Here is a 15,258-nt window from a genome sequence, read left to right as displayed (position 1 = left end):
ATTTAAAATACAAGCCTCTGTACATCATATTTTCCCTTCTATTATTTCCTTTTGTTGAAAGGGATGTAAAGCTCTGGGAACTTTAGTTTATTTACTTCAGGCATGCAAAGATCTAAGTACACTGGGTAGTTTTAATTCCTGAGACTCATATCATCACAGAAACTGTACCTTTGGACCCAGTGCACTGATTGCTGTGTTTAACTCAAGAGGCTCATTATCTCCCTTGCAGCTAAACTGATTAATCACCTCTTCACGACAGTGCAGATGTACCTTAACCAAATGGAAATATGTAGGTTGCCCCATCCTGCTCTGAACAAAGCTGGAACATATGGGAAGTGGCACATTTAAAAACACATGTATTCTCTGTAGCTTGCCGATGGTAAGATTGAAAGAAAATTTGGAAGCCTATTGTATAATACTATGGGGATTTCAAATCCCTTTTGAAATAGCATGAATAATGGGACTGTTCATTTTTTCAAGTAGCTGGCAATGTTTATACTCAGACCTGCTCATGTTATGACTGACTTTAGAGAGAAGTGACCCCTTTTTGTACGTGCATTTGGGCATAGCAGACAGAATAAATGCAGGATTTCTGGTTCCGTGCAGCTTTGCGTAATATATATGGTTACCACTTTGTCTTGTCACAGTATCTCATTTGCAAGTTCAGATAGTGAATATCAATAGGATAAGTTAAAAAGCACCAACACACAAATGTTTGAACATAGGGTACCAGCAGGAGAATGTGATATTTAGATATTAACATTCCGCCTGTGATATTGTGGGAGGAAGATGGACTGCATGCCTGAAGCCCCATTATAATTCTGTTCTACTAATTCTTGCTTTATCATATACAGGTCATGATACATCCAACAATTTACTTTCAGGTTATCATATTGTACTTCAAAGTAATTTATGTGACCTATTTCTGTTTCATTTTATGTTTTTGTAATTACTCACAGGTAAAAGGACTGTAGTCTCATTCCTTCTGTCCTCATTGCTGTCGATTCTGATTTACTTGGCTCTGGAGAAATACAGGGCAAAACTGGTAGCTGACGAAGGACTGATTTTCTTCTCTGGCTTCGTGGGATCATATTTGTTTATTTTTTCACTGACTGTATCCTTTGCTGCATTAGCTGGACTAGCTTAATATGCTAATTATGTAGAACAATTATAAAATTATTAGAACCTAGTAAAATACAGTAATTTTTAAAATATGCTTTTTCCACAAGAAGACTACACAATAGTCTAGTTGCTGATATCAGTGGATTGGGGCTGAACATGTTTGTGTGACATTCTTCTATCTGCTATTTTAACACAGGTGTTTAATCTTTTGATCTTAAATAGGTTACTGCCTCTGCTATAAAAAGCAGGACAGAAGGATGTTGTGCAAATGCATTAGGTATTTGTCCACTAAAGTTGGCAACAGTAATTTCTAGGCTAATTAATTTCCCAGTAAATCACCCAACTTTCCCATGCAGCCTCCTGCCATGTGACATAGGACAAAACTTGCTAATCAGCCCAGAGTGGAACTGAGCCATACAGAACAGGAAGGTCCTAGCTTTGGTCCCCAGTCTGGGCTGAGTTAGCTGATTTCAGCAGAGTAGATGTAAAGTCACTAAATTGACTTCATGATATCTGGAATAATGGAATGGGAAAGCTGTTCCTCATCGCTATTCAGGAACTCTTGCTGGATCGTGTGCATGTGAATGCTAGGTGAGATCAGGGACAGACTCAGCTGTGGTTCCATTCATGGTTAAATATGCCTGTCCACATTCACTGCCTAGGCTCACACATGAGGAATGGCCACTTGTGTGAGCTAGTGGAGGTTGATGGCACCATTTATAATGGAACAGTAATAAAATGGAAAACCTTGAATGGGAACACTCAAAAACTAGATAAAAAGGAAAGTGATATACATATTAGAAAAAAATAAAAGATGGTTAGATTTTAGCCTGGACTGGGATTTGGGTGGATGGGGGCAGGGCAGGCGGCATGCCTGTATGATATCATCATTGTGAGCCCTGGTCGATTTTAACAGCTGGGCCTCATAATAATATGGTTGTTGGGCTGCCCACGTGATTGCATCGGTAATGAGCAGCCCACCCAGTTCCAGGGCGGGATTTCTGGCGAGCCGCCTGCAGAGGCTTATTTAAAGGGTGACTGCATCTCTTAAAAGGAGGTTACATTCAATTCCATGAAATTGTTGTGTACAATTGATGGAAAGAGGTGAAACTTCAAAAAGTCCCCAAGAAAAAGCCCCCAGATTCTCAGATACTTCTGTACTGGTTCTTGTTGGAGAGTTGAGGGCAAGGCGAGATCTCCTCTTCCTCCTCCTCTTCATGCAATCGCATTAAAGTAGCAACAATGGCAAGTAAGCTCTAAGTGCTTATGCAAAGTGTGTAAACAAAATAAATTTAGAAGAAAGCAATCTCCTAGGCAAAGTCCCTGGTAGAAATTCTAAAAGGCAAAACTGTTCCCTATGTAAATGCAATACCTATGATCTGAGTGCTTGCAGGTGAGTGCCACTTTAAGTACTGCTTGCAATTGCTCTTAGAAACCAATCATGCTAGGCTTTACTCAACAGGGTCAGCGCTGGGTTGGATTTCCAATTTTTTGAGTTAAAATAGCGTTGGGATCCTAATGACATCATGTATGTATTTGATGTGCCTTCAATAACCACAAAACTAGAAGTAATAGACTTTAACAAGTTGGCTTTTAATCACTAAGATCAGAGCTAACATCTCAACACACTGACTGGCTCGCAGGAATGAGCCATACAGGTTAGTCAGGAAAGAGGAAGTGAAACCATACACCGTGTGGGGGAGGGTAATATACATGAGTGCAAAACGAATACAGGCAAGAACAAACAGATTTCATTACATTCACCCCTTCTTTAGATTTAGTCCATCAGGGTGATGTTTCTTAAAAATTGGTATAAGTGAGCCTGTCAGGAGGTTTTGCGGTTCTCAGTGATCGGTGCAAAGCCGGTTGGGGTGCCTCTAGGGGGGTGGATTCTGGTTCCTCCGCTGTCCGGGCCTCCGCAGTGTCTTCCAGGTTATCTGCAGTGTCCTCCAGGTTAAAGTTGGGTATTGATAGCTCTGGGCGTCCTGTCTCTTTGTGTAGGTCTTCCTCGGGTAGTCTCTCATCATTCTCTCCGCTCCCCGAGGGAGCGAGGTCTTTTATGGAAACAGTGTCCTCTCGCCCGTCAGAGTATTCGATATAGGCGTACTGAGGGTTTGCATGGAGGAGCTGTACCTTTTCCACAAGGGGGTCTGTTTTATGGCCTCTCACGTGCTTCCGCAATAGTACTGTCCCCGGGGACGTCAGCCACGCGGGTAGAGATATGCCCGAGGTCGATTTCCGGGGGAAAACGAACATCTTTTCGTGAGGGGTAGCGTTAGTGGCTGTACATAACAGAGACCTTATGGAGTGGAGCACGTCTGGGAGGACTTCCTGCCAGCGGGAGGTCGGAAGGCCTTTTGACTTTAAGGCTAATGTGACAGCCTTCCAAACAGTAGCATTCTCCCTTTCCACTTGCCCATTACCCCGGGGGTTGTAGCTAGTGGTTCTGCTAGTGGCTATCCCCTTTGAGAGCAAGAACTGGCGCAGTTCGTCACTCATAAATGACGTCCCCCTATCGCTGTGTATGTAGTTCGGCATGCCAAATATGCAGAATAGATTACCGAGACACTTGATGACCGTAGCACTGGTCATGTCTGGGCAGGGAATGGCGAAGGGAAAGCGGGAATATTCATCAATGATATTGAGGAAGTATACGTTACGGTCGGCAGAGGGAAGGGGTCCCTTGAAGTCCAGACTTAGGCGCTCGAATGGCCGTGTGGCTTTGATAAGGTGTGCACGGTCAGGCCTGTAGAAACGAGGCTTGCATTCCGCACAGATGCGGCAGGCTCTGGTCATTGCCCTGACCTCCTCGATGGAGTGGGGCAGATTGCGGGACTTTATAAAATGGTATAGTCGGGTGACCCCTGGGTGACAGAGGTCATTGTGGAGACCCTGTAATTTGTCCGTATGAATGCTGGCACACATTCCCCGCGATAGGGCGTCTGGGGGTTCATTAAGGGCTCCCGGCCTGTACATAATATCACAGTCGAACGTGGATAGTTCGATCCTCCACCTGAGTATTTTGTCATTCTTGATTTTCCCCCTTTGTTTGTTATTAAACATGAAAGCCACCGACCGCTGGTCGGTGAGCAGGGTGAAACGTTTGCCGGCTAGGTAGTGTCTCCAGTGCCGCACTGCCTCCACTATAGCCTGTGCTCTTTCCTGACTAACCTGTATGGCTCATTCCTGCGAGCCAGTCAGTGTGTTGAGATGTTAGCTCTGATCTTAGTGATTAAAAGCCAACTTGTTAAAGTCTATTACTTCTAGTTTTGTGGTTATTGAAGGCACATCAATTTTAATCACTAAGATCAGAGCTAACATCTCAACACACTGACTGGCTCGCAGGAATGAGCCATACAGGTTAGTCAGGAAAGAGGAAGTGAAACCATACACCATGTGGGGGAGGGTAATATACATGAGTGCAAAACGAATACAGGCAAGAACAAACAGATTTCATTACAGTATTCTTGTAGGGTAGATGCCAGTGTTGTAGTTGTACTGAAACAGCTTCGCTAGTTCGAATTGGCTGAAGACTGGCATCTGTGATGGTGGGGCCCTCAGGAGGAGGCCGAGATGGATCATCCACTCAGCACTTCTGGCTGAAGATGGTTGCAAACGCTTCAGCCTTGTCTTTTGCACTCACGTGCTTGGCTCCGCCATCATTGAGGATGGCGAGTGGAAATCCTCCCCGTCTCACTCTTAGAACTACATTTTTGTGTCATCTAATCATCACTCCATGATTTACCTTCTCTTCGCTTTTATTTTTTCCAACCTTGGCAGTGTCCTCCCTTCAGCCCTTCATCTTGATTTCTCATTAAAAAAAGATTCAATGTTCTCCATCACGCTGTCACTCACATGAATAAATCTTAAAGCAAAGGCTACCATACCACTTTAGTGGTTGAGTACCAGAAACAAATGCCTGAGGTGATGCAGATTGATTTTTTTTATTCTTCTAAGATTTATATAAAATAACCCAGATAAACAAAGATGGAAATAAAGCACACTGGCACTAAATCAATAACATTTATGTATTATGATGAAAAGAATGAAACTTGCTATGCAAACAAAATAATTTAAATAAAGGAAAAAGCTACAATGGAATAATTTGTGCAATATGTCACAGTTGTGCCTTATTTTAGTGTATGACTCAGATAACTAACACCAACAGTTAAAGTTAGATTAAATGAGGTATATAGTTCAATATGTTGGGAAAAGTCAGTGCCAACATTCCTAGGAGAAAAAAAATCAATAGAAGTATTGGCAGGACAAGCTTAGCCAGACTATTTATACAAGACATTGATAGGAATGTCAATGTATTTGAGAATTCAGAACTCTGGATTCTCCATCTATTCTTTGGTTTACAAGCCTGAAAGTTCATTGCAACGTCAATCTCAATATAGCAATTTGTTCAGATCTTCTACAAATGCTGAAGCATTTCAAGTTTTATTTGATTATATTTTTTTAAAAAGCTGCAGTTTCATTAGGTTCATGCCATAGTTGATGAGTCCCGTGAGAAAAATATTTACTTTGGGAGCACACTTAACATCACCTTCCTCTTTATACCAGCAAACTTCTTCCTCATTTGCAGCCAAGTGCTAAGGATCTGGATGACAGCAAGGACTTGGTCAGTGATGTCCTTCGATGTAGTTTGCACCTGCGCTTTATGAAGGGTGGTCTTCAGCCCCAAGTTGGGTTACCCTTGTTTGGTGCACCACCTGCAGCAGGACCATCACTTCTTCAGCAGGAAAAGGAGCAGTGTTGCCCACATGTCTCCATCATACCATTTCGATAAATTACTACAATATTATGTCCACACCACAACTTGCCCTTTAGTGGCAGACCTTTATGAGTTGCTCCCTGCACTGGATTGATTTTTGGGATGATAGGGCTGCCCTATGAGGAAGGCTGGAGAGTCTAGAACTAGGGGTCATAGTCTTAGGATAAGGGTTCGGCCATTTAGGACTGAAATGAGCAGAAATATCTTCACTCAGAGGGTGGCGAATCTTTGGAATTCTCTACCCCAGAGGGTGTGGATGCTGAGTTGATGAATATATTCAAGACTGAGATCGATAGGTTTTTGAATATTAAGGTAATCAAGGGATATGGGCTAGTGCAGGAAAGTGGAGTTGAGGTTGAAGATCAGCCATGATCTTATTGAATGGCGGAGTAGGCTCAATGGGCCATATTGCCTACTCCTGCTCCTATTTCTTACGTTGCTTTGTTTATGATCCCCGCCAATTGTGGTGTAGGCTACGCTTTTCCTATGACTGTAGCCTATTCATTTAGGAAGAGGATATTCCATCAAAAAATTAGACCAGGCATGCCCTCTGTGCTGCAAGCACAAGTGAGCCTGCGAATTAGGCCAGCACAACTTAATTTTTACCGGCCTTGGAAAATTGGGACTAGTCACTTGCAGTCTTGAGATTTTCTGGGGGAAAAATTCAGTTGTTTGCGCTTCCCATTAGTGCCTTAAGAGGGCGCTAATGGGGCGCAAAGCAACTAGCGCCCGTGCGCGGCGATGTTTGCGCCGCTCACAAAATTAACTAGACAGCTTGTGGCGGCGCTAAACACTACCGCCACGATCTCCTGCGCCGGCAGATCGTGATGTCAGTCGAGTGCGCAACGCCCTGGTAGCGCCCCGGACCGGATATTGAGTGGTGCCCCCTGCCTTACTGCCTGCCGCTAGCAACGACAGGTTGAGGGGAGCGTTTTGCAGTCAGGAAGGGACTGGGGGAGCGCTATTTAAAGGCGACCGCTTCCTGCCTTTTTTTGTTGGTGACATTTTTGCACCACGCATTCTGAGAGAGAGAGAGAGACTTCTGGAGAGATTCAACACTGTGTGAAGGAGTTTTGCATACTGAGCAGCACTTTGCAGGTTCATTTTGATTTGCCCTTCCTTGTATCTATTTAGAAGAGACTGTGGGGGCTGCACTCTGAGCTCTTTCCCTGGGTCTCTCCATTGTTTTTTCCAGCAGGTTTGATGTACAGGTCTCTCCAGGCCGAGATTCAAGGCTGCAATAAGCAGGATGTGGATGGAGTGCAAAATCAACCCTCCCTTTTAAGGTAAAAACAGAAAAATGCTGGAGAAACTCAGCAGGTCAAGCAGCATCTGTGAAGAGAGAAACAGAGTTAATGTTTCAGGTCGATGACCTTTCCTCAGAACTCCCCTTTAAGAACTGGCCGGTGCCAGTGTGTCTGTGTTCCATTGCTGACTGACATCACATGAGCTTCGCCAGCGCTCTGAGTTAGCGTCTCGCTCCTTGGCCTTTGCGCCTTAAGACAGGTGTGAAGCGTCTGATTTAGCGCTCCAATCACCTCCAGGGGCGATAAAAGCCAAGTTTGCCGTTGGAGGCGATAATTAGCGCCAGGCGCTAAACTTTGCGCACGGCTACTAATGGCGCCCCAAATGGGGCGATACTGAATTTTTCCCCCTCTGTGTTTTTAAGTGCACTTAATATCTAGTGCACTTTTACAATAAAAAGGCAGAACTTTCATCACACTGCCTAGCATCTGGTTCTGCATTTCCATTTCCTGCAGGAGACTCAAAAATGGTGCATGACTTGTCTCCACCAGCAATCTCCAACAGCTCACGAATCAACTGAGACTTAAATTTGGCACCTTTGTCTGCATGTAAGAGTTCTGGAAATCCATATATACAAAATGTGTTATCCATATCTCGTGTGACACCTGCTTAGCAATCTGGCTAATATCTGATCCATCTTGATAACATAGTCCATTACTACAAGTAAATCCATGTTGTTGCTTCTGCTGTTTTCTACTGTCCAGATGTCCAAACAAACCACCTTCAGTGAGTAAATGGTTGTCGGGTGGAGTAGCATGTTCCTGGAAATGCATGCAAAAAAAAAGAAAAAAATTCTCATTTAATGCAATGAAATGAAAGGTGAAATATTGTTAGATCAGTTCCTGAAACAGGCCTAGGATGACAGCTCAACATGAATAATCTTTGTTTTGGTTCTTACATTTTTGTATTATCAAAAAATCTGCTCCATCTCGGGATTTATTTCTTTTATTTTGTTTATTCCTCTCATCCACCAAGCATTTCAAAATTAGCTCCTCCCCAGAGAGTGTACCATTCCCTTATCAAGAATGCAGGCAGGTTACTCATAATCTTGCTTTGTAATCAGCTTATTCACAAAAATCCATAGAGTAGAGCCAGTTTGATGCAGAGGACTGCACACTTCCAGCATGTATTAATGAAAGTTGGGATGGTTTTTGCTTAATTGTCTGATAGTAGGTTTGAATGGCTAAAGGAAGTATTTGCTTGCAATAGAGTTGTTCACTTGGAGATTAATTTATTAAATCATAATTTAAAAAAATTAACTTAGCAGAAATATACTAAACTGTCATAATACATTTATGCAGTGACAATTGCGAATGGTATTATAATCTAGGTTGAGTTACAGTGCAGTAAAGAATTGTAAAAACTTAATTAACTGCATATAAATGTATTCATATTCTTTGCTGATTGTACATAAATTAATGCAGTGACAATATGGTGACTCCTTGCTCATATGTCGATTGGAAATGGTGCCCATGTTGGTTATAATGAAAATAATTTCATCCCTCCACCAGCTCTTCGAGAAATTTGGGATTCAGATATTGTATCAGAGGATCTTGCTGCAGGTCAAACAGATTAAAAAAGAATCTTCTGCCGAATAGAGGCCTAGAGATGCTACAGCAGGGCACTAACTCACAGCTCAATAGTTGCAGATTTAAGTCCCTGGGGAAACCAACACTTCAACCTGTCTGTCATACACTGTATTACGATGAGCTTGTCAGCGCAAAGCTGTGATACATAGTAGAAAATCATAACTAGGACCAAACTGACATTATCCATGGGCAAGATACGTGAGAGCAGAAGCAGGAACCTTGATCCTTGCCAATCTGGAGCAATGCTATCTGAGCCAACTATGAATGCTCAGCAGAAGTGCTACTACCTTGGGTAAAAAGAAAATTTAAATGTCTACCGCTGATGAGCAAAATAGTGCATTTGCTGGAAATCTGAAACAAAAACAGGAAATGCTGGAAACACAGAGCAGATCGGTCAGCATCTGTGGAGACAACAGACATGTTAACATTTCAGCTGCAGACCCTTCTTCAGAACTGAAACTTAAGAGGCGGACAGACATATAAAAGGAGGGGTGAGAGAACTTTTATATATATTCACACTCACTGGAAGGAGACACCGCGGGACACACTCACTGGAAGGAGACACCGCGGGACACACTCACTGGAAGGAGATACCATGGGACACACTCACTGGAAGGAGACACTGCAGGACACACTCACTGGAAGGAGACACTGTAGTGTATGTAACCGTCCACCTTTAAGAGAACTATTTTAGGGGTTGCACTACTTTATCTTGGCTGCTGTATACTGTAATACCGGCGGTGACCACACCGGTATATAAGTGCTGTGTAATGATTTATTGGGCAGTTCCGCCCTGACCTTCGAATAGTAAAGTCCTGTTAAAGTTTACTCTTGTGGTCTGTGTAGTAATTCGCAATATAACACACAGACTTAACAGTGGTGACGAGTTCGATCTTACCCTGCGGCAGAGATACATCCGAAGCAGTTAACGAGCGTCGAGAAGAGGCATCCGCCCTCGTCATTCTGCTGAGAGAAGACTCGAGTCTGCAGAGCAAGGAAGAAGGAAGAATTCTGACACGAAGCCTTCCATCAGCAACAGGCAGTGATCGTCCCTTCTATCACGGTGGTGAGTGAGCCGATCAGCGACGAGAAGCAAGTCGGCCACGTTGACTGTGAGTAGGGGAGAAAATAAAAAGAAACGGAGGATATAAGGGCGGTGAACTCGACCACGGCCGGGGAAAGGAGCCGGACAGAAGTCGAGGCCAGAGGCGCTGAGACTGGGACAGCGTAGGGCACGGAAGCCGTGGTACAAGCGGGAATGCAGCCGGTGTGAGAGACCGGGCTACAAGCGGGAACGCAGCCGGTGTGAGAGACCGGGCTACAAGTGGGCTGGGAGACGCAACAGCGTCGTGAGACAGCTCGACCGCGACCGGTGAAAAAGGCCGGGCAGCTACCGAGGCCGCGAGGCGCTGCGACCGGGATCGTAAGGCGCGGGAGGTAATTAAAAAAAAATAATAAATAAATAAAACCGCGGAGAACTCAGCTGCAGCCGGGGGAGGAAAGGACCGGACTGCAAGAGGGCTGGGAGGCAAGATTGAAAACCGCTGAGGGAGAGACAGAGCCCGAGCGAGCGGGAGAGACAGAGCCCGAGCGAGCAGGAGAGCGAGGGAGACCGAGCGAGCGGGAGAGACAGAGTCCGAGCGAGGGGGGAACGGGACCGAGCAAGGGAGACCGAGCGAGATTTCTGCCCAGCGGCTTACAGCAGCTTTCCGCAAAGGACCAAGAGCTGGAACTGTCCGCCGCCAATTGGTTGTCCCCAGCGCCCGGTTGCCCCTGTCGGGAAAGGGAACAAGGAACTCAATCAGCTGTTCTCGCGCTTCAGAATAAACCGAAAGTCAGCGGTCGTCGCCCGAGGGCAAAGCTTACCCCTCCCGCCAGAGGAAGAAACGCGGGAAGCCGCCAGTTAGGCGGGGAAGAAGACAAGCGCGGGAAACCGCCATTCTCGGAGGCGGGGAAGAAGATAAGCGCGGGAAACCGCCATTTAAAAAAAAAGTTAAAGAAAAATTCGTTGTTGTTTCTCAGAAAGATTGTGAAGATGCCTAAGCGTGGTAACATCAACGATTTCGATTCCGATGTGGAAGATTGGGCCACGTATGTAGGACGCATTGAGGTATATTGTAAGGCCAATAAAATAGCAAATGATGATAAAGCTCTAACCTTACTAAACTCAATGGGTGCGAAGACATACGGGCTATTGAAGCATCTTCTATCACCAGCTAAACCGGCGGATCAGACTTTCGCTAATATTGTTGCTGTCCTGAAGGATCATTTGAACCCCACACCGCTGATGTTAGCGGAACGATTCAAATTTTATGCGAGAATGCAACTGAAAGAGGAAAGCAACGCGGAGTACTTGGTTGAACTGCGTAGACTAGCGAAATACTGTCAGTTTGGGGAAAATCTGACAGAGGCATTGAGAGACAAGTTCGTGTGCGGGTTGTCGAAGGAAGGAACACAAAAGCGACTGCTCAAAGAGAACGATCTTACACTTGATAAGGCTGTCCTTATTGCAGCATCGCACGAAGCCGCAGCGAGAGGCACTGCGGAAATGCAGCTGAAGGCAGCGGTACTCAACGTGGATCAAATGACTTCGGGTACAACGAAATGTTATCGTTGTGGGAAGACAACACACGACCAGAACCAATGCTGGTTTAAAAACCAGGAATGTAGAAAATGTGGCAAGCTTGGTCACATAGCTAAAGTATGCCAGTCAGGAAAGAAGACCAGCAACAAAAAAAAGTCACCGCCGGAAAAGTACAGCAAGGTACACAAGGTGGCTGAGAAGAGTTCGGATGAACAGAATTCGGATTCAGACTCCAACAGCAAGGAACTGGGTAGTCTGAGAATTCACAATATGAGTAAGGAAGCTGACCGACAAACTATCTGGGTCACACTGCAGATAGCAGGAGTCCATGTGAAAATGGACTTGGACACCGGAGCGGCGTTGATGGTCATGAATAAACAAGATTACAAAAAGTTATTCAAACATACTCCCCTACGGGACACGAAGATAGTATTGCAGACATACACGGGGCAAAAAGTATACCCTATCGGAAAGATAAAAGTCAAGGTGATACACAAGGGCAAAGAACACCAAGGAATGGAATTATATGTACTACCTGAGGGAGGTCCACCACTTCTGGGACGGGAGTGGATCAGGAAAATAAATATGGACTGGCACTCCCTAAAAGCAATAACGGTAGATTCCGGAAAGAAAAATGTCAAACCTGCACGATTGTCCAGAATACTGGATGAGGGCATATGCAACAGTGACAGGGACAAAGCAGAGAGTGAGAACTTGGTGAAGACAATCAGCTCAGACTCTGGAACTGATGATGGTAAGACCAGCCCATGTGCAAAAGACAAGTCTAAAATGGACTTGCAGACTAATGATGGAAAAACGAAGGAGTGCATAAATGCTTCAGAAGAGAGCAAAGTATCAGAACAGATTTCCACCGAACAACAACAACATAGGTTGACAGAGAATTCTGAGTCTGTCCAGTCTTCAGACATGCACATTTCTGAGGAACACCGGGCTCGAACTCAACTCCATTTCAAACTACAACAGCAATTAGAACAAATGATTCGCCGTCTTGAGCAAGAGATGAATGCAACGAAAAAGTTCTTTGACACAGAGTGGGAGAATCTGGAAAGACAACAGAAGCAGCTGATGGAGAAAATGGAGCAGGAGCACACAAACCGTCTGCGCGAGGAGGCCAAACGAATCAAAGCTGATTCGGTTTCTGAAGGTGCGTGCTCTAATCTGCTGGAGCAAGATGTTCAGCAACTGAAGGCGCTTGTTAGCAGGTTGCAGGCAGAAAAGGCTGATTTGGTTGCCATGAATTCTGAGCTCCTACTGAAGTTGGGTGCAGCATCACCGGATGATTCATTTGTTGAAATTCGAATGGTGGAGGCTGCGGATGATGCCGAATTAAAAGCAGCAAAGGAGCCCCAGTGCAAGGTTACAAACAGCCCTGCAGCCTATACGTCAATAACACATGATGACGATACTGGGAAACATCTGATGTCAGAAGAGTTAACGGTCAGCCAACTCCTTCATATGCTGAGGGACAAGACTCTGAAATGGGAAAAACTTGAACACGAGCTTCAATCTTCAAAGGGAAGGGGTTCGGAGCTCTCAAAAGTTATTGAAATAGCTGAGGTTGCAACACAGACTGAGAAGATTGCAACAGAGCAGCCCTTGGATGCCAAGAGTACGCTGACTCATGGCAATGTAGAACAACAGAATGCTGAAACAGCTGCTCCAGTAGAGGGATTGAATAGTCCGATCAATCAATCTCCGAATGAAGTTGAAGTATTGAAATCACAAATGATGTCATTGGTAAAAGACTTGCAGGAAGCCCAGAAAAAGCTGGATGAAGCTGAACGCCTGAAGAAGTCTCTTCAGGAGAGATGTCTGGATTTGGAACAAAAGCTGGCTAACATCCAGCTGGGCATGAAGGAAATAGAGGACCCTCTCACTGGCCTAGCTCAGGACGACACCGATTATTACCACTACCTGGACGACACCGAATATTACCACGACCTGTTCTGCCCAGCTTGTGGGGAAGTCTTCCAAAGTAAAAAAACCATGAAGAATCACGAAAAGTCTAAGAAACACCGGGAGATGGTGGCGCTGATACGGCAACAGGAGGAAGAGGAGGAGGAACTGTGCATGCAGCTGGGAGTGGAGCCCAGAGAGTCTCCAAGAAGCAGAAAAGGAAAAGACGAAGCAGAAGATGATGACCCATCTGAACCATTATCACCTCTACCAGGTCACGCACGTGGTCCCTCCGAACTGAGTCAAATCAGTTTGGAAGTAGGAAAACTTCCCAAGGTACTCGAGCCTTTAGAAGTCAGCAAGGCTGGTTCTGAAGTTATGGAAGTTCAAGCTGTTAAGTCCAGTGAAGGACTATTGGATGAGTCACCCCAGCAACGTGAACTACTACATCACCGAGGCGTTATCCCGACCGAGTCAGGAAGCGCAGGAGGCGCCTCTGCAGAGGCTGAATCTGTGAACTGTTTCCCACAGAGACTACATCTGTGAACTGTTTTTACATGAAGTTGAATATATGTTATGATGTTATGTTTAATGGGGAATAGGTATATTGTAAGCTAAAAAGGGAGGATTGTAGTGTATGTAACCGTTCTACCTTTAAGAGAACTATTGTATGTAACCGTCCACCTTTAAGAGAACTATTTTAGGTGTGGCACTACTTTAACCTGGCTGCTGTATACTGTAATACCGACGGTGACCACACCGGTATATAAGTGCTGTGGCAGAATTTATTGGGCAGATTCGCCCTGACCTTCGAATAGTAAAGTCCTGTTAAAGTTTACTCTTGTGGTCTGTGTAGTAATTCGCAATATAACACACAGACTTAACAGACACCATGGGACACACTCGCTGGAAGGAGACGCACCGCGGGACACACTCACTGGGAGGAGACACACCGCGGGACACACTCACTGGAAGGAGAGACAGCGGGACACACTCGCCGGAAGGAGACGCACCGTGGGACACACTCACTGGAAGGAGAGACCATGGGACACACTCACTGGAAGGAGACACCGCGGGACACACTCACTGGAAGGAGACGCACCGTGGGACACACTCACTGGGAGGAGACGCACCGCGGGACACACTCACTGGAAGGAGAGACCGCAGGACACACTCGCTGGAAGGAGACGCACCGCGGGACACACTCACTGGAAGGAGAGACCACGGGACACACTCACTGGAAGGAGACACTGCGGGACACATTCACTGGAAGGAGACACCGCGGGACACACTCGCTGGAAGGAGACGCACCGCGGGACACACTCACTGGAAGGAGAGACCACGGGACACACTCACTGGAAGGAGACACTGCGGGACACAGTCACTGGAAGGAGACACCACGGGACACACTCACTGGAAGGAGACACCGCGGGTCACACTCACTGGAAGGAGACACCATGGGACACACTCGCTGGAAGGAGACACCGCGGGACACACTCACTGGAAGGAGACACCGCGGGACACACTCGCTGGAAGGAGACACCGCGGGTCACACTCACTGGAAGGAGACACCGCGGGACACACTCACTGGAAGGAGAGACCACGGGACATACTCGCTCGAAGGAGACGCACCGCGGGACACACTCACTGGAAGGAGACACCGCGGGACACACTCACTGGAAGGAGACACCGTGGGACACACTCACTGGAAGGAGAGACCACGGGACATACTCGCTCGAAGGAGACGCACCGCGGGACACACTCACTGGAAGGAGACACCGCGGGACACACTCACTGGAAGGAGACACCGTGGGACACACTCACTCGAAGGAGAGACCACGGGACATACTCGCTCGAAGGAGACGCACCGCGGGACACACTCACTGGAAGGAGACACCGCGGGACACACTCACTCGAAGGAGAGACCACGGGACATACTCGCTCGAAGGAGACGCACCGCGGGA

The 15,258-nt window shown here is 46.0% G+C and overlaps 1 protein-coding gene across 1 annotated transcript in view; it reads left to right on the top strand.

The window, feature by feature from the left end:
- The first annotated feature begins 279 nt into the window (after positions 1-279).
- LOC147124474 (dolichyl-diphosphooligosaccharide--protein glycosyltransferase subunit KCP2-like) overlaps positions 280-15,258 on the top strand; it is a 309,998-nt gene continuing 295,019 nt past the window's right edge. The window contains exons 1-2 of the mRNA XM_085977713.1: positions 280-289; positions 960-1,114. Of these exons, the coding sequence (XP_085833839.1) occupies positions 280-289; positions 960-1,114 (165 nt within the window). The remainder of the gene's footprint in view (positions 290-959; positions 1,115-15,258) is intronic.

This window comes from Somniosus microcephalus, chromosome 1, assembly GCF_052327205.1.
Source record: "Somniosus microcephalus isolate GS21.2 chromosome 1, FLI_Smic_1.0, whole genome shotgun sequence".
Classification (NCBI taxonomy): domain Eukaryota; kingdom Metazoa; phylum Chordata; class Chondrichthyes; order Squaliformes; family Somniosidae; genus Somniosus; species Somniosus microcephalus.
Note: the sequence above shows the minus strand (reverse complement) of the source record. Positions and strands in the feature narration are given on the sequence as shown.